Here is a 27,742-nt window from a genome sequence, read left to right on the forward strand (position 1 = left end):
GAAACGTAGTAATTATATGATCGACATTTTTGAACTTTTATTGTTTAGAAAGTTATTTCACAACAAAAAACAATGGTAAATTGGGCTACAGTAAATGGTGATTAACTTTAATATCATAGCAATTAATTTTTAAATGAGAAAGACGTTTACTGCAGTGATGGATCATACAGGGATGGCATAGGTTTATGAACACTGATAATATCGCTTACATCATAAACAAGGACTAATGTTGTCTTGTGTAAAACGCGTGTGGACTTGATCAACGAATGCAGACTAAATTGTAGACTGACTGTCAACAGTTGGCTTGGAAAAACTCTTGAACCAGAGTAGTGGCTGCAGTTCAGCCTCGTTCGCAGACTTTAGCAATGACTGATTAACACGGCACTAACATATGACCCTGCCCACACATTAGCTTTGCGCGCTGGCTACTATGGCACAACACATGTCATCAAAAGTCCTAACAATCACAGCAGGACTGTCAGGACTGTCGACAGAGAAACAGTGACAGATTGCCAGCATTGACCGCAAAGTATATGTCTATCTCAGCCTTGATGTGAGCAAGTTCATACATGTCCGACTCAATGATGCCATGCTCGCAACTTGACGCCACTTGGTGCCATATCGTAAAACAACAGGTGCTGTTCGAAATATATGTAGATCAGAGTTCGTTCACCCTGAACCAACAAGTACATACAAGGTGCAAGACGTTCAATATGTGCAAATGTAGTACCTAACCTTGAAGTCGACATGCGCAAACAAAACCAGTCATTCAAAAGTTTAAAAAATTTACAAAAATAAGCAAAACTACTAGACTTCAATTGAAGTCATTTTTTAAACGTTCAAATAAGATGCAAATACTATGAGTCAAAATATGATAAGGCAGAGCTGTAATATTAACTTTCAATCAGTGGTGATTTGTTTTTTAATCACTAGAAAGCAGTTGAATTCTTCACATTTCATCAGTCACATTGCATTACGTTATTATTGAGGATGAGGCTTTGCTATGATACATGTCCCCGCCGACAGCACCCATGGGTGTCGGTAGAACACTTGGTGACTCGATAAAAAGCACAGGAATAAACTACCTTCTTGATTTACTAAAGGTCCTATCGTTTTATCAGTTCTCTGAAATATCACAAATGGAATTAAAATTGAATCCCACGATGCCTTGCTCTAGAGTCTGTACTAAGCCCTGCTGAATAAAATCCCTTTGAAATTGCATTGTGTGGCTTGTATGTTCCGAATGCCATACCAAGGTAACTTGGATGCACTTTGGTTTTTAATGTAAATTTACCACCATCGACTTTTCGTCGAGTCGTGATGTGGTTACATAGCTTTCAAGGGTCTTTGCTTCTTACTTAAGCCATGATCCGTTAAAACGCTGTTTAATATATCAGGCCAGACAAAACTGCATGTTCCTACATTGTAATTCAGTCTTCATTTAACTCTCGATTTGGATAATTTCCAAAAACAGCCTCTGTGCATGCAAACACGACGTTACCAAGGTGACAATGATAAATGTGGCTTGTTTTACGGCATGTGAAATATCAAATACTGAACATGATATTATCGATAGCTTCGAGCAAATCCTTTATGTGTCGATTTAGTATTTCAGGGGAGCTATGTCTAAAACTCGTTCTGTGATATTAATCTTCATTTATGCGTTACTTTCGCTTGGATTGACTGAGACGGTTATTGAACACGCAAGACGAACGATCAAAGACCCGATTTTCATTAAAACATTATTGTACGCACACGATACAAGTAGAACAAATTAGTGCATAGTCTGGTAATTGACTTTTTGCGCGTAATGTCTGTCACAAGGCAAACCTTGAAGTAGCCTATAATTTGACTTTAATGGTTTGCAGCAGATCGTCGCTCTCCTTCTTGCATCTATAAGCTTCATAAAACGATTTGGTTCAATATACTGTGGTAATAAGAGAAGTGTATTACAGCGGGGTTCTGGCTATCGAGGCCGGGTTTATATTTCATTATTAATTCATTTGTAGTTTTTAATGCGGAATCAGTCAAGAAAAGCACGCTATTGAATCATTCTATAATGGTGTGCATATCGACACAATTTAGAAACTGGCACGAGGTAACTCATTACATTACAGAAGATTGGACGTTTTGAGCGACATCTAAAACTCGCGTTCTGAAAATGATTTTATGTATCTAGATGACTTTTATTGCGAAGTAAATATTAGTTTGCTAAAATATCACATTTGTAGGAGTCACATCGCTGTGTAATCGCAAAGATATGATTGCCTTTCAATGAAAAAAAAATCTGTGTCTCTTTTCTTGGATTCAAATGACATGTTTTAATAGATTTTCTCTGATAGAAGATGGGCAATAATGTGATCATGGTCCATTTTCTCGATCGATGCAATTTCTTCAAAGTGCCTCTCAAATAACCTACGTGATGAAGTACCACAGATCATAAGGAGTTCAAATCCTACACCCCTCTCATACTTGCATAACCAACGTTGATGTAGAAAATCGTGGTTTTTTCCAATTATCGTAATTGTACTTGTGAAACGATGCAAAGGAAGGCGAGAAGTAGTGGGTGATCGTCTAATGCTAATGGACGTAACTATCTACTGAAATTGTGTGAAAAGTAGTGTAACTTATCAACAGTGTGTTCATTTGTCTATCGAAAAATCAAATCAGAAGACAAAACGACTCAGTCTTTACCAGGCAGAAAGATTCATGTATGTATATTTCTTATTTAATCCTTGGATACCTATCTACAATGATGAGTGTAGCATGAACGATGAAAATGGCGCCTTGTGGCCACAATGGCACTTATGTTGTAAGACAAATATGTTGTATCATATTTTTTGCTGTAATATGTGAATAGTGAATTTCAAAGGTACTGAACAGCAGAATTGTGCTTGGCTTAGTCATTTGAAGATTACAGCATGGAAAAATGCCGAAAAGACATCGATTGTGTGTAGGAAAAGCCCTCATCGATGGTGTGTAGGAATAGCTCTCATCAATGGTGTGTAGCAATATCCCTCATCCATAGTCTGTAGGAATAGCCCTCATCGATAGTCTGTAGGAATAGCCCTCATCGATAGTCTGTAGGAATAGCCCTAATCGATGGTGTGTAGGAATAGCCCTCATCGATTGTGTGTAGAAATAGCCCTCATCGATTGTGTGTAGGAATAGCCCTCATCGATAGTCTGTAGGAATAGCCCTCATCGATAGTCTGTAGGAATAGCCCTAATCGATGGTGTGTAGGAATAGCCCTCATCGATTGTGTGTAGAAATAGCCCTCATCGATTGTGTGTAGGAATAGCCCTCATCGATGGTGTGTAGGAATAGCCCTCATCGATAGTCTGTAGGAATAGCCCTCATCGATAGTCTGTAGGAATAACCCTCATCCATAGTCTGTAGGAATAACCCTCATCCATAGTCTGTAGGAATAACCCTCATCCATAGTCTGTAGGAATAACCCTCATCCATAGTCTGTAGGAATATCCCTCATCCATAGTCTGTAAGAATAACCCTCATCCATAGTCTGTAAGAATAACCCTCATCCATAGTCTGTAGGAATAACCCTCATCCATAGTCTGTAGGAATAACCCTCATCCATAGTCTGTAGGAATAACCCTCATCCATAATCTGTAGGAATAACCCTAATCCATAGTCTGTAGGAATAGCCCTCATCCATAGTCTGTAGGAATAACCCTCGTCCATAGTCTGTAGGTTAAAACGATGTTGCAGCTGAATGGTATTGATGGAAATTCAGTGCAATGACCGTTGCCAAGTGATATAACTAGTGTCTACAGTTATCATTTAAAGTGTGCATAAGGATTTTCATGCCACACAGGTAGGTAAGATGGAGTGACCCAGATTAAAGTTTCAAGTTTCTGACAGTTTGACTATGGTCGCCACGATGGCCTCTTATGACGCCATGTCACTTGCGTTATATCAAATATCATGGTATCTGTAGGTCTCGTGACGTGTACAATGCATATTGCTAATGTAAAGAAATGTGATAGGTCACGGCATGAACAAAATCTCCAATTATCTTACAAAACTTAATTTTCTATATCGTTCAGTCGACAAAAGTTTAATTCTGCATTCACCGAAAGTAACCTTTGAAAAAGTGTTTTAATTACGGTTAGGATCCCCAGGAGGCAGCCAGCGACAATGTTTACAATATGTCCATAATCCAGTGAGTGGTTAAAATTTCCGACTAATGTCGTGTATTATTAGGAAGTCATAAGACGTGTTTTAAACGTTCAAGCTTGCCGCTTCTCGAGGGATTTCACAGTTAAAATGTTCAAGTAGCTCTCCAGATTTTATTTGGATTTTTCAATGAATAGATGTTGCATGAATCACACCCCGAGCAGTGGCTCTGAATTTTAAATAACCAAATTGAATCCGCTTTGACTAAGCTATGTTCCACTGGAAAAGAAATCTGTTCGAGCGTTGCACAAAATGAAGACCTTTGAGTACGAAAAGGGAAAGTCCAGTTGTTTGTATCGGCAAGGTCTTTATTCCAATTTGAAAGTAAAATATTAACTGGCTATTTGATTAAATGGGTTGATTCAGTCTGTTAATATACCGCAGTAGAATTTTAATAAATAAGATAATCCAATTAAACTTACAGAATGATATATTAAAATATTATATTAATTAATTCTTCTGATAATTATCATCATTTGTGACATAGCGCAAGAGTAAGTGGAGAATACCCTAGGACTTTAACTGGTCCAGCTAAATCCGCTTTTTTAATGTTCACTGCTTAAATTCTTCTAAATAGGAGATTTTAGCGGCCACTCGAACGATCATTCAAATTAATAAACGAAAGGATACAATGATGACCTAAAATACGTTGCAAGTGACAAGAAAATCACCATCTTTCCTGACACTACACTCAGATTTTTCAATGACGTTTTGAACTAAAAGGACGAAATGCTCGACAAGGAATGGCGTTGCTGGTGCTTTTTAGACATAATTGTGGTTGTTTATAATTTTTCATGTCCTTTCAACGACAAGATATTTCATGGCGTCTATTTTTTTAATGAGTGAAACCACAGACAAATAGAAAGACAGACTAGCAACATGGCACGCCTTTTGTTCCATGGTCGTCTCGGTAGACTATGGCCTTTTCATATTAAAATGATCTTCAAAGGTGTTAAACCTTTTTGGAGACTTTGTTTGTGGTTGATAATTGTACGAGATCATGCGAAAAATAGGACGAGATGGCATCGTGCTGCCAGTCGCGTAGCAACCATAGTTACTTTGTAAGTTCTCAGGGCAGAAACACTGCTTCACGCCAATCACACGCCAGCAGTTTCATAAACATGTCCTTCCTTGACGAACGAGTAAAAGACGGTATGACTGACCGTAAACCATTGAGTAAAACCAGAGAGTATCGATAAAAGACTTTCAAATTTGGTTCAAACACACTAATTATATATTCATAAAAATATGAGAGGAATTTTTAAAATGGTAAAACTCACTTTCCTGAAGCTCAAAACCCTCCCGTTTTCGCCAGCACGCCAATTCCGCTCAGCACCACCCGACAACAACAACACAAACTTTGCCGAACATACTTTCGCTTAACAATTGGCGAAAATCCGAAAATTACCGAAGGATGCATGGTCGGCACTGTTCGTAAAAGAGAGGCGAGAGCTACCTGAGGCGAGGCGAACATGGATAGGTTACGTAACCGCCTCACGCCTTGAACAATACCCGTTGCTAGTCTGTTTCTCTATTTGTCTGTGGTGAAACCAACCTCGTAATCTACGAACACGTTCAAAACCAAATCGTTTGCTGAGGGGTGTTCATCTGTAACTTATAATACCTTTCGATTTGAATTCTCGCATTATTTCTTTTTTAGTATTTCAATTTCAAAACATGACAACAAAGAAATGTTGAAATTAATAATGATTTTATCGAATAAGTATGTTGCGCTGTACATTACTATTATATAACAGCTGATGACAAGAATGGTTATGATCACTTTAGATTTATGTTTTTCATCGCTGAACAAAAACGTTCTCAATGTGTTCAATAATATCTTACGAAACACTTTGATAAAATATTTAAAGGTCATCACAGTAGACATTATCGGTAACATTATCGTAATGATCATGTCGTTGGAAAGACTGTTTACACATGTCCATCACAAGATGGTGTCTCATTAAAAAGTTGATGGGACTAACCTTGAGTTATCGAATTCCAAACATCATATACAACACATGCATGCTCGCACAGCGCACAACGTGATTTGCTCAGTATGAGCAGATAAGCGTTGTTATCATCTGTTGTTTGTAGATTATAATGACAGAGTGTCTGGCCTACAGAATTTCATCTCTCATCTTACGCGCCTGACTGTCTCCGTGTGTATTCGCTTCTACTTGTATTCAGGTTCAATAAAACGAACAACCTATTTTCTGTTTTCTCAAAATTCGCATCACAAAATGAGTGTAAAGGAAGTATGACAATTATATGCCTATTTTTTTTCGTATATTCGTATCATTATTATTGTTGTTGTTGTTATTATTATTTTTGTCAACCTAAAACAAGACAAAACAACAAACCACATAAGTAAACAAGGACACTCAATCTCAATACCAAACAACACAAATTCCTGTAGAGACTCATAAACACATGCAGTACCAGAGCTGTCTCCTATGATATTGCGATGGATTGTACGCGTCTCCACATGAAGATTATCGCGTCTGGACATGAGGATCAATGTCGAAATTTAAGCATATCAATGTTTAACACGATTGGAACTAATTTACGAGAATTGCATCTTTTACTTGTTAAAATTTATCAAAGTTGTTTGGAACCCTATGGCTCAAAGTTGCAATATTACAAATTACCCATAAAAACAAGTGTTTTGCGAAAAAAAAAGCAGATGAGCTTACATTTGCAGATTAAACCAACATTACTACACTATCCAATTATCCCAAATTAGTTCAATCGTGTTATTTGAAGCCAAAACTTCCAGAGTTATGTCCACATCATTATGTCATTATGGTATCCTCAGCAATTTACATATTAATGAAAAAACTAAAAACTAGACCTGGAGAACTGCAAATGGTTCTATGTCTCTACAATCAACGTTGTACATACATATCGATTTAGCGGATATTTTTGACGGCTTTTTAAGAATTCTAATTGCAGAAGTAGGTGTCTTGTCAATCAATTTCGACCTTCAGTTTCACAATATCTGGAACCTTTTATGTTTGCTTGCCGAGAGAGCACACATTGATATCCCTAGTTCACTTATGACAAAGATAGAAACAATCATCTAGATATATGGCGAGGCTACATTATAGGCGTCGCACGACCTCAACAATGACTTGATGACAAATATCACATCACGATTCGGGAAGAGTTTCGTGTAAAAACAACAGGAAAGTAAAGTAGGGGAGTTAAGTGTTGGACTCGATACAAAAGAGCGGAGCGATAAGCTTATAGCTACTTTACTATGATGTCTCGAACCGATGCAATTAATTGGAAGTTCAACTTTCCGAACGCTTTTTCTCGTATCAGTTTACGAGATAGTTGAGCATATATATATATATATATATAATATATATATATATATATATATATATATATATATATATATATATATATATATATATATATATATATATATATATATATATATATATAAGGAATGGACGAGTTTCACATGTGTCGGTTGTTTTGCGAAAGAAATATAGGATTGTCAAGGAAATCAAGATTCTATCATAGATTGTAGAAGAGAGTCTCTCTTTTATTGGCAATGTTTCTATAGACTGTTGAGAAATGCCTGATCGTGAGACATCTTCAAGAAGGGATGGTGAAGGTTAGAGATAAATATAGAGTGAAAATCATTGTTCTTTACTTGATGTATAATCTTTTGAAATTCAATACTAACCCAGTCTGCCGTGTTAATTGTACGCATGGCCATATAATCTAACATTGACACTTGTATTTGCAATGCTTTAATATCCAAAACTGCTGTATCCATATGTTTATCGTATTCACGGTAACCAAGGTGATGTGAACACATTGGTTCTGATATTTACAATCAGGTTTTTCGACATCCTTCGTACATAAATTATACATACCTCGGCCTTGCGTGTTTTATGAAGTCTGTCTACTAGTTAACGATACGTTGCCGTTCCGGCGTAGGTTATGTTTCTGTTCAGAACCCTGGTACATAGTTTATGAGATGTTTGAATGGCATAAGTTGAATGAAGACGTATAGAGTTCTGAACAGCGAAGAAAGTCATTGCTAAGTTGATTAGTTTACCAAGTTTCTCTTTGTTTTAATTCGGAACAATGATCAACCTGACTGTGTCATGTAAGCCACCGTGAACATAATTGATCTCTGCAGGAAGGCATTGGGCTCGCTGAAAGATATACTCGATAAAAATATGTAAGCAATACAGAACAGACCGTTTGTCTGACCATTTTTACGTTTGATATCCTGGACTCTATTTATATTTCAATTGTTCTAGCTTGTGGGTGTTTGGAAAGAGTAATTTTAACCAAAACCCTTCCTGTTTCAATATCCAAATCCATATATATTTCTGCAATATCCAAAAATACATCCGAATCGTCAACGTCATATAAGATAACTGCTTCCCAAAGAGCAATGGGTGTACATCTTCCGCTTCAATAGCCTACAAAACCTTAGACTTATTATTATCTATGGCTATATGCGCTTAATTTGTCAATAGCCCAGATGTTATCATTGTCCGCTAGCTCATTTCTAACTTTATTCATTGTTAACGTGTCTGAAGTTGTCGTAAACATGATAGATATTTTCTATCTGTCTCGTGAGTAATTTCTGTTTTAATGGAATCTTCGAGTTGGAACATCACAACAATTCCAAATTCCCTGATTTTGATATTTCAAGAGGCAAACTTTTAGTACATGTTCTCAAACATAATCTTAAAATTAATGACAAAAAAGAAAATATTTGAAATTATTTTATTCAACTTATTAGTCCAGCTAAATGAAAGACGTTTTGCGAAGTTTCAGCGCAACTTATACAACTTCTGAATAAGTAACGCTTGGTGTAAACATAGACAGTAGTTTCTATACTGTCTGTGGTGTAAATAACGGCAAACTGTGTTCAAAATTTATACCTGGGATTTCATCAGTTTAGAATTCTAGATTGTTTATCCTTCGGCAATAGAATTGCTTTATCATTGTAGGCTATGTCTAGAATGTTATTACTGCACCATTGGGAATATTCTCAAAAACAAAAACTAAAATTGAGTTTATGTCGGAATTGTTCTCGTCGCTAGATGATTAAGCACACCTGAATACCTATTCCCGTCAGAGTTGTGAATGTGACAAATTTAGCTCTAGTTAATCATTTATGACATAGTTCAAAGGTCACGGATGGATGTCAATTAATTTTGATCAAGCCGTCGATTTATATTTGCATTAAATAAACAACGTTTGAGTCAAAATGCAGCTGCTTAAATTTCGCGTCAATAGTTGACGTTTACAGACATATGACAAGACTCATTTCATTTTCAAGCAGCTATGCTGTGATAAGCATTGGGGCAGAATTGGAAGTGTCAATTCACAAACCTAATCCAACTCTCCAGTTCTGTCTTAACTTGTATAATTTGTACGACTTCTTCGATGCGGTTTAAGTAACCCTCGTCCCAGGGACGTGAATGTAACTGGTATGCTACTGTGCCATAATACCAATATAATATATTTCTCCTTATCCTTAAAATCGCCTTTTTCTTCAATTAATCGGTATACTGGTTCTGTAACACCCTTTAACGACCAGAAATCTAATTTGGGGTTACATTCACCCGTAAAAGCCTCCATGTTGTGTCAGATAACATATAGAATGTTGTTGTTATCATCATCACTGTAATCTCATTTATAAATTCAGAAATTGTCATCTGCAGGGTCGTAAAAATCAAGGACGAGAAATGTGGTAATGAGGAAGGACCCGTATTCTGAGAAGGCTGCTTCAAACATATTTTATCTTCGATAATTGGGCTACACTCGACGAATCGTTTTAAGCATTCTGTGTATGGCGGGAGTGTCTTTGTAGTGTATGCACTCCATCTGTACATGAGTATTTTCTACCGTACGTCGAAGATCTCTGTGAAAGCCGTCTGTTGACGTCACATGTTTTCAGTAGTGGGTGTAATGTTGTGTTCAACAGCCAGGATCTTCCTTTCTGTCTATAGAGGAATTTTAACACACTCCTTATGACGTAAACAACAAAGATGTACAGAAATCCGACGGTTGTGGAGTTTACGATAAATGAGGGTAATAAATGACGGGAATACTTATAACACTTAACACTTGGAAAGGAATTCTACGTTGAAGGTTTGCAAAGTAGTGTCAGGAACGACGAAGCGGAGTGACCTAAAGTGACATTTCTCTCAGGCTTTGGCATCTAAATTAGACATGTTAACAGTTTTGCGCTAGCAAAATCATCGTTTCTGAAAGCCTTATAAGCAGTAAGTCGTGGGATAGAATACATGAATAGATGAAAACCAAACGACAAGTATTTGTCGTTCTGTTTTCACAAAAAAAGAGTATTTCACAGGGAAAGGATTCTAGACGAAGTGTATTCTGCGATATGATCCGTGCTTTACTCTGAGACACTCGACAAAAACTGCTGATCACTAGCGTTGAGATTTCAATACACAAAGTATAGATACTTCTGTTTCTCCTTATTCTAATGATGTATCCCTTGTGTTTAAAACCTAGAAATCATTCCGTACAGAAGTGCAAGATCTTGTCTTACGAATGACCTTGCCCAGGGCTGCAACAAGCATGGTTGTTGCCCCCAGAGAAAATATCTCTACAGGATCTTTGACCGGCGGTGTCGGGAAAATATACAAGTTACGATTCTTGATGCATAGTTCATTCGATCTCTTCGTATTAGTTACGTTACAGATATACTTTAGTCCTGATTTGCTGTTTATTTTCTTTTGAAGCCTATTTCATATTATTTCATAATGCCTTGTCTTAGTTAACCACTATGTAGTCTATGTCTTGCATTCTCGTCTATTGAATATTAAAGACACACATTCCCGTTGAAAATCAACCAAGTCTAGATTTAACAAAGATAAGGTCAAAACCTACCTTTGTATCGAAAGGTTTCATGCTCAACTCGAAGTCTTGCAATATTTTTTCATTGATATTGACGTACTTTATAGCAAGGTCGATAGCAGGTTTAGCTGCCCATGCAACCTCGCTCTCTCTGTTCATCGCTGAGAATGGAAACAATGCAGCGAAGTGCAGTTCCTGTGGTTTCATGGTGTGTCCACGGGCAATTACAGAATCTCTCCAAAGACACTGCACATGAAAAATGAAACTGGTGATGTAGATTATCTTGGTTATAATTGCCATCCTCGTCAAATTCATCATAATTCGTTCACTATCCGATTTTTCCCAAATGATGTAGAGTTACGTCTTCTATGGGGATATTGGTTTTAGAATTCCGTATGAAACCCTTTGTCGTTTTAGTTGGTGTTCTGTAAGTTGAACACTGGTGAGATAAATTCAGCTGATACTCTTGTCTTCAACTGCTGAGTGGTTGTGACACGATTTTCTAAAGGACAAGCTTAGCGAAGACGTGCCTGAGATCCTTTGAAATACACGAAAACTTCAATCCGGCAAAAATTTTCTCCCTTCCAACACAACAGAGAGTTATGCTTCATCCACAGGCAAGACGACTTGAAGAAGTCGTTGCTATGATTCCGTTGAAGGTAAGGACATTATCGTTAAGCTTCTGAGTACGTGAAGTCTGCATCAAGATGCTCTGCTTCTCCCGAGTAACGTTGCTTGGTAATAAGCTGAATTTGCTGACAAGTGCATGCGCATTGCACTAACAATGTTTGTGATGTTAGGGAAGATAGCATCAGGGACAAAGACGCCCTCAAACATCTTTTTCCTTAAGATGATTTCATATAGAAAATAAATTCCCATGCGGCAAATCTTTGTTTCAACAAACCAAGTGATATTTTTGAGCAACAGACAGTGCAACGAGAGAAGATATTATTCTTGTAGGCTGATCAGGCAAGTCCCGTTAATACGTGTGACTGTGTATTTACTAGCCAATTACAGTAGATGCGTCATGGAATCTCAAATCGACAGAGTACATTTACACATTTTGTGATCAGATTCCTCCTTACAAGTAAGCCTACATTGTCTTCTTGTGTGCAACCACCACAAAGCATATTCGTAGAAATGGCATGCCTGGCACAAGATGCGCCGATAAGTCTTGTAGCTTCCATTTTCAAGAAAAAATCGTGATAAAATTGCTTTCAGGTTGTCAGTTGCTAGAACTAGCAATTCGTCTATGGTAAGCATTCAATAATGATCCTAACGGTCAAGGAAATTTTTTGGAAAACCACACCTTTATAAAACAAGAAGTAATCAGTTGTTGCGGCGCAATAGATATCTATTGGCTCTGTGCGGTCTTCCATCTTGGCACAGATTCAAGTGCTATGTCTCTTCTTCCACACCACTTTCTGTTTCACCAATCACACAAAGGAAGCGCTACACTATTTGATATTCATGTCAAGTGTTGTCCAACATTCTGCAGTATACTGACAACCCTTAGGTTACAAGGATCAAAGAACTGCGTGGAGTTGTCAGCTATGCACTGTTTGTCAAAGCCAGGAAGTGCTTCCGTGCTGTTGAAGTTGTTTGTAGTGTTCTGTGTAGTGCGTGAGTGTCTCAATATGTTGGAGTCGACTTGTAATTTTTATTATGTTAGCTACGTAATATAACCAGGAGTGCTTTTATTGAACCCTTTTGGAAACACTACACCGCTGCCATAAATATGCATTACGCCTTGATATGACTTGGCTGTTTTTCTTTCAAGTATTACTCGCCAAATCAAGAATGTTTGACAAGGCCAAAATCCCCTGTAAAAATTCTCAATTTATTTGAAATTGTGTGAAGCATTTTATTTTAATAGCAACGCAGCTACAGTGATTTCGACATATTTGTCAAACTCGTATCTTACAAGTTGTCCCGGTGGGTTGATTCACTGAATCATTCCAATCTTAAGGAGCTACTAGAAATTGCCAGAAAGGCTGGAGTGTAAAGGTCAAGAGAAAACACGCTTGAACAGATTTTACATCTCACCTGTCTGAGACCTGCGCATAGTTATATCAGGCACAGAACCAACACATTACCAGAGTGAATTATATGAGTAAAATTGATAAAACTATGACAAGCAAGAAAACTCGACAATCACGACGAAACAGTACACAGTCTCCTGGCCTTCAACGTGTTGTGAGCAATTTATCACGACTACAGGCTAAAGAGATTGGTAATGGTGGGCAATTGTTGACTGAAAAGAATACACAGGAGAGAGCTAACTGGGTCTTATAGCTGTAGTAGCAGCAACACTTTGTTGATTGAAGCAGAAACTGAAAATCTCGCCACTGATTCAAAGCGTTATTCTCTCCATAAAGCAACTAAAACTGTCACAGGCCGTGATCAAGAACACTGATTTTCAGAGTGGAAGAGAGCAAGACTGGGACATCGCGACAGAAACACTAGAAGCAATTAGGACTTGAACAAACCACATCAAACCTTTTGAACCGGAAACAAGGTCACAAATATTCTTGTGATGTCATAAAACGAATTGCCTTGATACCAATTGCTCCACTCACTGTCAAACAACAGATGCTGATATTGCTCTATGGAGATTAGAGTTCGTTCGTAAACGCCAGGTGCAATGCAGAGACAAAATGCAAATATTTCACTCATCCGAAGAGGTGTTTGATCCGAACTTTAACCCATCCATGTCGGTAGACAATACCACAAAGGCAATTTTTCATTCAAAGTACGTAAAACCAACCCAGAAATGACAGAAATTCTGCTGACGTTTTATTGTCATGACAACCCAATATATTCGACTCGACTCCGAGCAAGCAATGTGAAATGCATTTTGGCACTAAAAGTTACTCACGCAGTCAAACGTATATTATATGGTAACGTACAGTGAAAACTGCACTACTGAACTGTAATGCCTCACACAATAAATATGCTGAAAATTATTCCTGTAAAGTATGACAACATTTATAAGAAATGTGATGGATATGTTTGCCATCGTTCTCTCTGAAGTCAAATGCTCATGTTTCTCGCTTGATGGATTTTGCTTCTCCATCAACGTCAGATATGTTTTCGAGTTGGTTCTTTTCGAATATTCTTTTACCGCTATCATCATAAAATGTTTGTGTGCATGCACAACCATTCGATGGTTATTTCAATTCAATGCATCTCCGTCAGCGCTAATGGACTAAACAAACAGCTCACACTATTTTATAAGTCATCCAAATATGGCAGTATCGGATATTGCTCTCTTATCATATATACTTTTCTTCAAACGTTATAGATCGAATTTTCAAAATTGATTTTTTTAAACATGCAAGCCGTTAACATTTATGATATTGATCACGTAATACCCGATATAATTCACACAATAATTTAATCAGCAAGAGAAGTATTTGTTTGCAAAGTATGAATTAATTGTCAAGGTAGTATGTTCCTAAAATTTTCCACGAGGAAACTTTCAACCAATCTCCTTCAGTTTCATAATCAATAATTAAAAATAGGGGCTACCATGCAAATTTTGGTATCATGGAAAGAAGTATCTTTAATGTACCGATATTTGAAATTCAAAATGGCCGCCACCTTGCGTTAACTCTATTGGGAAAATTAAATTTTCAATTCTCGCAAAAATAAGTCGGTGAAAACTTCATTAACTCCACAAATGTTAAACCAAAAAAGTAACTGTTAAAATTTGAGAGCCCGAAGAATTATCCCAGGCGCATTTTATCTTAAACTGGCATGGACGATACAATGAATACACAATGACAGGTTTCAGAAATAGAATCACTAGCTTTTTGGTTATTAGAAGTTTAAACTTAGTAAATCGACGTCGCTTATCCTGTTATGTTCACGAGAGTTTTTTGTTGTAAACTTATAAATTTATAATAACACATTAACGTACTATTGTGAGTCATCGTCCATTGAAATACAGAGATTATATAAATGTACAAATACGATGTGATAGCTTGAAACTGACGCACAACTCATCTACGTCAATGGTAGGTAATTATTCACTGTGTCACCTAAGGCATTTATTTTCCTTATCATCATGCAGTTTAGAAGGAAATCAGTAATTTTTCGCTAACAGATGACAGTAACTGATTACTTTGAAGGAGAAATCTGGTTTCCGAGCTAACAATAACACCGGGTCGATAATTGCGCCATCCTTTGTGTTTATATACAAATCACTCACCAACCTGACAAAATGTATAATCGTCTTCAACAGACAGCATCACAAAGAAGAAGTAATAAGTTACAGGATAATGTCTTGATGATATCAGAAGTGAAATAAAGATATAGACAAGATCGTGTTGTAGATTGGCGCTCAAAGATGTAGTGTTGAACGTCATGTTCGATTCATTCTGACCTCCTGGATCTCGTTTTCTCTCTCTACACACACACAGACACACAGACACACAGACACACAGACACACAGATTATATATATATATATATATATATATATATATATATATATATATATATATATATATATATATATATATATATATATATATATATATATATATATATATATATATATATATATATATATATATTATATATATATATATATATATATATATATGTATATATATATAAATATATATGCTGACTCGAACCACACACATATATATATATATATATATATATATATATATATATATATATATATATATATATATATATATATATATATATATATATATATATATATATATATATATCACATATATATATTATATATATATATATAATATATATATATATATATATATATATATATATATTATATATATATATCTCCACTCCACTCTCAACTGGGGATCAATGCTCACGTCTATTGATACTATATATAAAATATATATATATATATATATATATATATATATATATATATATATATATATATATATATATATATATATATATATATATATATATATATATATATATATATATATATATATATATATATATATATATATATATATATATATATACACACAATGAGTTGATCAGGATAATCTAAAATATTACATTTCCACTACAAATTTGTTTCGTATGGGCTGCAGATCCGCCTACACTCATCGGGTGGCTGTGATCGACTGTCGATCACAGCCACCCGATGAGTGTAGGCGGCTCTGCAGCCTATACGAAACAAATTTGTAGTGGAAATGTAATATTTTAGATTATCCTGATCAACTCAGTTGTGTATTTAGCTCTACTCTAGTATTGAGCACTCTACTCCAGCTGATCTTGAACTAAACAAGTATATATATATATATATATATATATATATGTATATATATATATATATATATATATATATATATATATATATATATATATATATATATATATATATATATATATATTATCTTTACTGTCTCTATGTCAACTCATCTATGTAATTTTCAGTGCCATCGACTTCCACAGTTATCTGAGTATCCATGACAACTATTTACCTTGGGTTCACTGAATCCAGTCTGAAAAGATGTAACTGTGTCTTAACTTGAGTGTTTTGCATTCACTACTCTGTCATGCGTACCTTTGAAAATATATCAACATCGATATTAATTAAAAATTTGGAATTCATTAAAGATCTGATTGTGGTCGCAATTTATTCCACTATTCCTCAAAAGGAAATAGTCCCCTAGGGTTCTGAAGTGTACAGTACGTTTTAGTAACTTGAATAAATATGAGAGAGAGAGAGAGAGAGAGAGAGAGAGAGAGAGAGAGAGAGAGAGAGAGAGAGAGAGAGAGAGAGAGATGTACCTTGAAGTGTATAAATTAGACACAGTATTCTAAAGAGATCGGCTTGAATGCTCTCAACTTTAGGACAGTGGCACAGCGCTTCTATTGTGTTCCTGCTTAACATGGTCTAAGTGGAAGACTGTATGGCTGTATTTCACATCCCTTTCGAAGAATAATCTTATGCAAATATGACAAGCGTGTGTCTGAGTTATATGCTTTGCATGCACTATTCTACAGAAAGTGACAAACGTGAAGGTCTAGGTGTGCTCTCTGCAAAGTCTGTGATCTCGTATACTGTGATTTCTAATGACAGTTAAAACCTAACAAGGAAATGAAAGGTCAAAGATACAGTATTTGCGTAACTCAGTTATGCAAATAGCGATCTCTTTCTTGCTCATCCTCTTAACACTTTTTACACTTTTGTATTTTCGCAACTAAGAATATTTCTGCCAGGCGATGAAGATAGAAGTAAAACTCAATATATGAATGCACTCCATTATCAAATACTCTTGTTTTCAGGGCAATCAAGGTTAATTGAATCATATGCTCAAGCAAGTATGCACGTCTTCACTTAGCGTCTGAAGATGTAGAGAGTATGGGGTCGGTGGAATTCCAATTTGTACCTTTTGTATCAGTGAATTTGAAAACACTGCCCACTCATGTGTGAGTCTGTGCTTTATTTGACGAAATTAGCCAGTTTTTTGAAGTTGACTGAGGCGAGTAAAATTCTTTGAATCACTAATTCAGGTCACGGATTTGGGTTAGACGGACAACATTTTCGATTTTTCCAGAAGCGACCACTGTAATGATTTAAAACGTTGGGGAGCTCCCAAATTGCCGATAAATATATGTATCGTACGTACAGTAATTTATCGTAAAATTATCAGACATTTTGATTGTTTAACCGATTACGTTTGACTCTGAAATTTCTGGAAATTTTCTTTACAGTAAACTCAGGCACGTACACCATGACGATAGTGTCTCCAACATGTTTGTTTTTAGAGCAAACGGTTTTCGAAACTCCCATCGGTATTTTCCGAGGAATTAACAAACGGGTTGCAACTGCATTGACTTATTGGATTTGACTGGTGATGCCTAGAGATAAGAAAAGAATTGTCCCATGACATCCGACTAGCACAAAGCATCTATTCAAATAACCTTGTTGTGCTGATACATATCACATCGTGGCTAATGACATCAAATTCAATGATGTGCTACATGCAACTATTTTTTGAAAATGATTGGATTTGGGCGATGTTCCTTCAAAAGCCTTCCCTTTGACTTTTTTGTTTGGGACAACGATTTCCAGATTCGCTTGGGGTGTTTTACGGTGATGTGCTATCAAATCTCGCAAAGCACTGAAACTTTGGTTGAAGTTTAACATATGAAAACCAGGACAGGCTGCAGAAAGTGACTGACATCGAATGCTGTTCAAGATGTGGATGTGGATGGAATTCTGTACCTACCACTTTGCATCGGCTAACGCTTGGGTCTCACCGGTTCTCAGAACTTTGCATACAAGCATAGTTTGATATGTTCAACTTTCGATAGCTTTCTCATTCTTAATGAATTGCCACGGTCCCTCCACATTATGGAGGGACCGTGGAAATGCATATCAGACCTGTGCACTTTCCACTCTACAGCAGTGAAACTTTATCACCATCATGTGGGTATGATTTTTACTTGTGATGATTTCATGCTATCTGTAATTTTGAATGTTGATTTCACAAACTATGTACAAGATAGCACTTTATGTACCGACTTCGATTACTTTTTAAATCTTTGGATATTTTTGTGTCGAGTGACAAATCTGTCAGGTGACTTATCTATATCAGATTGAATATGACAGCCCTTGGTGTCGAGAGGACGTTTTGTTTTGTTTTGTTTTGTTTTTAGTTTTGTTTATTTTTGCATATGTTTTGAATTCTTTCACTACCATGCGGGTTTGGTTCATACCCATTGTTATCAATGGTGATTGTGGACCTGTCCACAGGGCATTGGGGTGAACAGGTTAAACAAATCATGCGAAGAGTGAAGCAGTGCGAACTGAAGCTAGTGAGCTGAGTCCCATAAATAATTTCCATGTCAAAGTTTGTACATCGGCCGTTAATATTTACGTGACGACTTTTTACAAGTATGTCTATTTCCAAAGACGATAAAACGTTAAGTTTATTACAGCCATGAAATCGGCAATATCCGGGAAGGGGGTCATCTGAAATTGGAAAGCTGCATTTTTTCACACTGCATGAGAAGGATGGTTACTTGATTTTCAAAACTCTCCACCCTGTTGAAGAGTCTTTGTTTCAGTGTACAAAAATATTCGGCAAATAAAGGTGATTCTGTCCATATTTAGCGCGTTCTCCTAAGTCACTACACTGTCGTCTTAATACAAGTACTATCAGTCTTATTAACGTCCCGTCTTTTGCAATTCTCTAAAGGCTTGTCTCGCCATGATGTGTGCCAGCAGATCGGAACGATGCGTTAATTCCATGCTTGCCTCCGCTGGAATAATTCCTAAAGATGCAAGCTAGATGTAAACCTACACATAGCATTTGGTTCGAAGTTCAGGTTGTACCGTTTGATAGCTGTACTTTTGATATGTGATCGTTATTCAAGGAACAGATGCATAAAACTAGTCCTGGGAAGTGTAAACAGATGAATACACGTGAAAAATACCTTTGACTTTGATTTTTCATTATCAATTACACTTAAATTAAAAAGAAATGTATACAGTACAAGTTGTAAATCTCTTTAAATAGATATTACATGTACAAATATTTTGTAAATTGATTTCAATAATATCATGGTCCAACGACAAAAGAAACCCCCTCGCTAATAAAGATCTGGAAACTTTGACATGGCTGTAATGATGTCTTGAGTTCGATCAGTTCCCCTTGGCTCTTGCCTCTCGCTAATCACTTTAATCCTGATTAATTAGCCGTTTTCATAACCCTTTCCATGACCGTTGTGATGATGACGTCATTGCCCTCGATGACCGGTCAAGCACTGTAGTTACTTATCAATCGAAAACTTTCCAGAACTGTTGCATGTTAGTGAAGAGCTATCTGGAATTATTGTATGATTATTTCAATGATTATGTAATGTTAAAATTTTAGCTACAAGCCAGCACGGCATCAATCCACATTGATTTTTAATGTGGATTGATATGGATTTGACTTGGAATTTCGACTTGGATTTGACCTTGACTGAACTTCCACAGAGCCAGTAACCAGTCAGAGGCAGATTTTCTTACTATTTCATATGTGTTGTGTGTGTCTCGCCTCCGTGTTTCAGTTTTGTCAATATGAAAACGTAACTTAATTAGAGTTGCTGCAGGTATGCCATGCTCAGTTAAGTGTAGGTTTCACACTATCTTTGTAATTTCTGTTTAATTTCGGACCTAATCTTTAGAAGTTAATTTTAAATAAATCAGTTTTGTCAGAAAATCTCTGCTTCACTCTACTTTTCTGTCGTAATATCGTACATTCTTGCATTTTTTGTTGTCAGACAAAATTCAAAAATGTAGTTTCCGCCATGTGAAAGTGTAGAGCGTTGCCTGCTAGTAAAACCCTATCGGCAATGCAGTAAATAATCCCGTAAACATTGTTGGAATGTGCGTCGTAAGGGAACACAAGAGAAAAGATTGAAGCAATTACATGTACATGTGTTATGTGTCTGGGACAAAACAGAATATGGCAAACACAGAGACAAACTTGAAATCTTTTGAAACTGGGCGAGACAGAGGAAGAGGAGGAGATGTTGACGACGACGACGACGATGATGATGATGATGACAATGATGATGATGATGATCTCTTTGACACTGGCAACGACAGAAGTCGTAAATAACCTTTTCAACATTCTAGGACGCCGTTCACTCACTGTATATAATTAGATCTGGAAGGAAAGTAGGATTATAGAAAATAGAACCTATTTCCCGAAGATGTTATTTCCAGCATTAGTGTGTACGTGTACTAACAGCGGCTATTGTTATTTGCAGCAAGTTAATGCAAGACGTTCAGTTGGTTTTTGAATGCATACAGACTACGATCATGATACCGAGCTAAATACTGAATTGTTTTTTCCAATATAACTATAAATACCACAAATAACAAAAGGTTGACAAATCCATCAAACGTCGTCCATGAATTTTTTATCATCTTAAAAAGGGGGGTCATCGATTATTTGCTGGGTAGGAAGGGGCTTTCACTGATTTTGACAGAAGTATTTGCCGACCCACCCCCGACCATACTAATTGAACACTCCCTAACTTAACCTTGTAATAGTGTTCATACGTTTCGCAGGTGAATATTTTTATTGCATTGTTATTGAGTTAGTGGAAATATGATTAGGGAAGACATAATTCCATATTTCTCCTAGATAGAATTTTTATGACTTGTTTCAAAGTTGTCTCCCGAGGCATGGCTCTCTTTATGGAAACGGATCCCGTGAGATACAAAGCAGCATTGATCTGGGAACTATCGACACTTAAATTAGAGTTAGTATACATTCAAGATTTTCCTGTTACAACAATTTTGATGGACTAATGTTCTGTAATACTGTCAAGATTTCCTGTTAAAATAAATTTGATAAAGTAACGTTGGTTACACTCCCCTGGAGATGCTCTTCATATCACTGTTCAAGACGTACTATGACACAGCCTTAGGTTTCATGAGACTGTCCGCCAGACATTTCACCCGTTAAGTTAAATAATGCACGACTGAATCGATGTTTTCCCGGACGCAAGAAAATGTTACATTGTAAAGTATTGGTATAGTGTTAACGCAAAGAAATGACCACAATATAAAAACTGGATCAAAGGATTTGTGACTTTGAGGGCACAATGCAGAGAAGTATGTATTTTATTCGGACAAGAATTGTTTTTAGTTTGAAGTTCCCAAAAAGATGTTCACGTACAGTATCGTAGAAAAATGCGCTACTTCATTTTGTGAGAGAACGTAGAAAACGATGATATTCGGTTTATATTTTCGACACCAAACGTCAGAATCTTCGAGATGGGTTAATGTTTTTGAAAAATGATTTTTGTTTTATTTAAGATGTCATATCTCAAGTTACTACATGTTCTTTCTGTAAACTATGAAGATACACTATACATGAAGGCCAATGGCCTGTAGTACTGAATAAAATATCATATCATATCATATCATATAATATCATATATTTTTGACATCAAAGATTCTATAACATTTTTAGGAATTGGTAAAGCATGCACAACATTTTTTCAGAATCCGACGTGTTTTTCAAATTCTAGTCATGCCAACACTGTTTAGAAAAGTTCGAATATTTTGGACGATTTTCAGCCTGAGTCTGCTTATGGTGTCTTCCTGTTTATGACCTCTCTGAACGGTGACCTCTCTGAACGGTGATCTGTCTGACAGTGACCTGTCTGAACGGTGCATCCTTGAACACAAAATGCTTCAGATTTGTAAAGAATTAAAGAATCTTATTGTGACAGTAATGAGGTGTTGCTTTGTCCCATTTTACGCTCGTAATATCTTTGTAATTACATTTTATTACATCGAGTGTTTTACCTCCTTTCGACATCAACGTTAGATCTAGTCTTTGTGTATATTGTACCTGTTTGTGTGAGTTATTATCTGGCTTACGACAATAACCGGTTGACTAGGTCTTCACTGATATCTTCTGAAAAACGACTACGTCCATACTTAACAATATGCTATCATTATGTGTTACTGAGAGTGATATCCATCATTTTGCAAAAGATATCAGTAACCGTAATTCTGCCTGAGCGACGCTCCTCTTAACAAAGTTTAAAGTTACCTTCCCTTCATATCCAGACGACCAGATATTTTGATTCCCGCTATGATGTGAAATACGAGATCGATGAACTATACAGTGACCTCAAACGCGAGCGCTCCTGTGGGTTCACTTTCATTGGGTATCATCCTTACACCTGGTGAGCATGTACAGTCAGATTGGTTTCAAAAAGACATGCTACCAATGGGCTACTTTGTTAGAACGCTGCAGGTGAGTTGTGAATTATCGCTGAGTAGGAACAGTATAAGGCAGCAACCGCTTCTTAGGAGGCATTTTTCGCCCTTGATAATTTTGTTGAAATAACATCTAAACCCATGGAACTCGATTAGCGCAGATGGATAAAAGACCTCTAAACTACCACACTGTGACGTCATGGTGTGCCAGATGTGGGTCTGCACATTGAATGTATGCTTACTGATGTCTAGATCAATGTAAGCTTATGCGAATGAAGTTGCATATGTAATTTTTTCTATTCTGTCGTATAGATACAACAGCAGGAGTAATTGAAATGTTTGATTATTCTCCGCGCAAGGTATAGGGGTCATCGTCAAGGCTTTTTATAGATTTCTCAACACTTCGATGGAAACTTGTGTTGCCGACTGGAAACTCTGTTGAATGTATACAGTGAATGTATTTATTGGGAAGACGGTTTTCAAACTGGTGAATAGCAGAGACGTTGCCGATTCAAATGCAACTCAAGTCCAAGTTCATTTGTTCAAGGACGAGGGAGATGCATGATTAGCGAGTAAGATGAGACTACAACATGTCCGCCAAATGAGATAATGCCCATCTGCAGATGATGAGGAAGTTAGAGTAAGGAGAAAAGTGACGTCAGATAAGTAGATTAGTATGGATTTTATGCAATGGACAAATGCATTCTATTTGCCTGTAAAGTCTGAAGTGCAAGAGAATGTTGAAATATCTACTAAATCATTAAAAGTATTCAAAATCCAGTGTAAGAGGTGAATGAATACAACCGGCTCACGTCGAATGTCTTTGATGATTTTTTTCGTAAAGAATGCGTCCATTAGGGTTTGATGACGGATGGTGGGAGTTAAAATATTGAGTAATATGTGATCCTTCCTTCTTGACATTTTCGTATATATTTTTACATTTTTTCTCACGTGGGTATGTCTTGTCTCTCCGGTTAGATGTGTGTCAGGGATATGTAAATGTTCAGATGTCAATGCTGTTTACCTTCTTCAACATGTGTTCGGTCAAAACAATTCATGTTTTTGAAGGAAATCAGTCTATGAGCACATAAAACACAAAACTTGGCACCCGGTCGGGGAAATTCTGCATGCTCTTATGTTTTGGCGAGAAATAGAATTAATATAATGATTGGAAAATCAAATAACGTGGCAAAACATGACCTCGTAGTTGTTGAAAACGTGCTTGTTCGGAGCAATTAATATCTCCAATTTCCCGTTGATGTCCAATTTGGGAAGAAATGGACGAACATGTGGACTGTGAATATGTTTAAGATCGGAATGTGGACAGCATGTGATGCAGATTTGAGACGCAAAGCAAAAAATACTGAGTCAGACTATATGAAAAGACTACACTACACAGATAAAGTGTTTTAGCAGACATGGCCTCAGGGTTTACTGTGATGTACAAATGAGGATTCATTTACTGCTTGGAAATTCCACACAAAAACACAATTCTTCAACGATCGGCAGTTAACATTCAAACATGTCAATGTATGCAGAGACTCTGATAATCTTGCCGACAAGGAGCCTGTCACAGACTAAACCAGAGATGCTTAGCAAATGTAACACGGTGTGTGGAATAAATATTTCTGCCTTTCAAAACAAGAATTCTGATTCCCACAACATGCTATATTTGCTTAAACCTTTTTACAGCCAAAAAAACAAACAAAAAACAAAAACAAAACAAAAATCGCAACAATCATAAGATCGCATTTCTCTAAAAGCACAATGTGGATATTGTACAGATTATGAAGCTTCATACTGTTTTTGAAATGACAAACACATATCTAATATATCTTTCTCAGTTCAAACACGGAGATCTACCGCCATGCAATGTTTCAATTTCCTTAAATCGCCATTTGCACACAGCATATAATATTCTTCAACATTTTGCGATTAAAATTAATGGCCATTGTAGAAGAGTCTTAAAGACAGATTAGGCTAACCCTGGAAAAATTTTATATATTTTACTTGTAGTGTTGGACTTGCCGCGAGGATCGATAAATTGTCAAAAGTTCACCTTTACCGAACTATAGATATGATGGAAGGAGAATATCGGAGGTCTTAGAGAGAGCAAGTTCATTAACAGAGCGGTCATTGTGATATTTCTGAAAGACAACTACAATGTCACTGGTAGATCTGTATGCAGAGTGGGTGACGCACTTGTGATGGGATAAGTTAAACACTTAATAGCAGCGGGATCCTTAAAGACAGTCTCTGGGTTTCTGTTAAGACGTGATTTGAATTGACCAATGTGACTCTGCAATAGATTCATGATGATGGCATCACGACAGCGCGTCCATCAGCAAATTTCTCGGCCTACACTTCAAGGATCTCCGAAGTGATTAAAAATGAAACGCCCAATTAAGTTGTCTGAAATATGACCTTATCTGACAAAGACGGGTTTAAAAATTCAAATGGGCCCCGATAACGTAATCAATACAGAGCCGAGTGTGTATGAGTATCAGTCAGTATGTGATAACCCTTGAAACATTCATCAATTAATGATGTAATTATAAGCGCTGCCTTGCATAGGCATAATACATTTGTAAAACAGATTCAAAATTGCTTCAGCTCTACAAGTAGCCGCCCAAGTACTAGAGTTAGTTTTTTGCCATCACAGAAGGCTGATTCAGAAAGGACATTCAGTCTGTTACATATTTGAGCGGTGAAGGGAGCTGCCGACCAATTTAAGGTCACAACTGAACATTAAAAATTCCCACCGAATACTACGTGTGCCATTAATCTGTCTTAACAACTGACCTATCGGCGAGGTCTCCCTACAGGTGATTGGCCAGTAAACTTATGTGCCTATCAAAATTTGGACCTAGCGTTCTCTAAATGTGATAAAAAATTTATCACAACGTTCAAAACAAAGTGTTGAAGAAATTCATCACGCCTGTGACCTCAGAATCCATCAAACCACAGAGCTTACAAATTTGTGAATGCATTAGGCGAGATATCAAATCTTCACTAACTAGAGTGTGAAAAATCGAAGATGTACTTTGCCGTTTGATGAATAATGACAGCAGGGTTTGGAAGATACTATCACAATTATCTTAAGGCACTTTCTGTCAGAATCAATAACGATAAAATAAGCCCATTTCATTGCAACAGCCATGTGAAGAGGCAGGTAAATTTTAGAGGCGATTAAAGTGTTCCTGCCTGCCGACTCTAATTTCAATTTAGGAAACCCTTTCACAACCTTCTAGACAATGAACTCCCTATGCTGTCCGACATTCGAGACCGGAAAGAATTTTATTTTGAGGGTAAGAGATATGTTTGTACATCTTTGGGTAAGAGATAGGTTTGTACACATCCATAGATATGTACACATCCATAGATTTGAACACATCCATATCTACACACGTTGATAGGTTTGAACACATCCATATCTACCAACGTTGAAGACTTATCAGAAGATGCATTGAGGGTCAATAAAGTTGAATAACCTTGACTTTGGCATTTAAGTATGTGTGTCTCTCGTTTTATCCATCCGTACAACTAATTTCACAGAAATTCGCATGAAATGTCGATTTAAATGATAAATACAACCTCAGTATTTACAGCAAACCAAATCGCTTAAAGACTATGATAATTAACATAGCCAATGATGCGAGGCTATTTATCTTAATTTATTCAGGCTTTTCTCGTGCATATAATTATCTATCACGTTCAAGAATCGATGATCAGTTAAGTTACATTTTGCAATGTATAGCTGGCTACAACCAATGTTGTCAGACAAGCCAACGATTCTCCAAAGTGTATAACTTTTCAAATATTACTAATAAATGTGCTTCTAAAAACGTATTCTATCACATATTTTCAAATTATAAACGTTTAGTTAAACCCTTCGGAATACTGTTCACCCATGATAGACAACGCTATGGGTAAAAATTTAGACCTAGGCCTCTTTCCAAGAGAAAGGGACTCTTTCTCGCCAAGAACTTAGGCTTTTACTGGGTGGTTTGGCGAGGGAGGATGTGCAAAGTATTGATACATATAAGTCACGCAATTACCATGAACAACATTAAAACTGTTCGGGGATAATCGTATGCGGATAAAAGTATTATTTTAGTTCGTGCAGACTTCTTGCACAGAAAAAAGTCATAATTGACATCTAATCGCCATTTTCATTCAGAAATAGAAACCTATATGACATGATGTTAAACAAAACAAAGCAAAGTTTAAGGCGTAGATTTCTTTCACCTTTCATCACCATGCAATCTTCCTGAAATAGTTCTGATTCCGTGTATCAATGCGTGGAAAAATACAGACACTCAGGGCGTGGTTTACATCAACGAATCACGGTTAGTCATTACAGCGGAACGCAATCTTTCGACACTGTTATTTTTATATGATGTGAGAAATTACGAACACGTTGATGTGTTAAGTGACATATGGTGAACTGTTAGTGGGATTCGCTCTGCTACGAGTCTGTATGTCAACAAAACGACGAAATAATTCCTGTGACGTACCGAGCAATTTGGTTATAAAATTGGTCATTGTTGCACATTTAGAAAAAGCATGAACACCGCAAACAAAAAGCATTAACACATGCAAAGATTATTAGTAAACTAAATAACACATAAAAAATTTCAAAAATTGTCAAAAGTAGTGCATTTGTTCGATTTAAGACAGATTACTGATATATAGTCTAGATGTAAATTTTCAAAATCGGGGAAAATGCTGGTGACACAATGAAGTATTAGCCGGAGAAGGATTCTCACCTTCCTGTTAGAATCATATTCCCTTGACAAATAACTGCCCATTAAAGATAATTATAGTTTGAAAGCTGTCACATGTTGTAAAGAAAACAGCAGGACTATTTAGAGGCTGTCGCGTATTTTAAACAGAGAATACCATCAAGCATACGTGATGTAATGCATTT

The 27,742-nt window shown here is 36.6% G+C and overlaps 1 protein-coding gene across 4 annotated transcripts in view; it reads right to left on the bottom strand.

Moving 5' to 3' along the window:
- Nucleotides 1-27,742, bottom strand: part of LOC139145826 (gamma-aminobutyric acid type B receptor subunit 2-like) — a 68,402-nt gene that overhangs the window by 36,351 nt on the left and 4,309 nt on the right. Inside the window, exon 1 of one of the 4 annotated variants that reach the window (XM_070717234.1) lies at nt 11,098-11,989. The exons of 2 other annotated variants lie outside the window; for them this stretch is intronic. In XM_070717234.1, coding sequence (XP_070573335.1) covers nt 11,098-11,382 — 285 coding nt within the window. In that variant the 5' untranslated portion in view covers nt 11,383-11,989. Of the gene's footprint in view, nt 1-11,097; nt 11,990-27,742 lie in introns of those variants that run through there. One more of the 4 variants, XM_070717233.1, reaches the window with a different exon arrangement.

Source organism: Ptychodera flava, chromosome 12 (assembly GCF_041260155.1).
Source record: "Ptychodera flava strain L36383 chromosome 12, AS_Pfla_20210202, whole genome shotgun sequence".
Classification (NCBI taxonomy): Eukaryota; Metazoa; Hemichordata; class Enteropneusta; family Ptychoderidae; genus Ptychodera; species Ptychodera flava.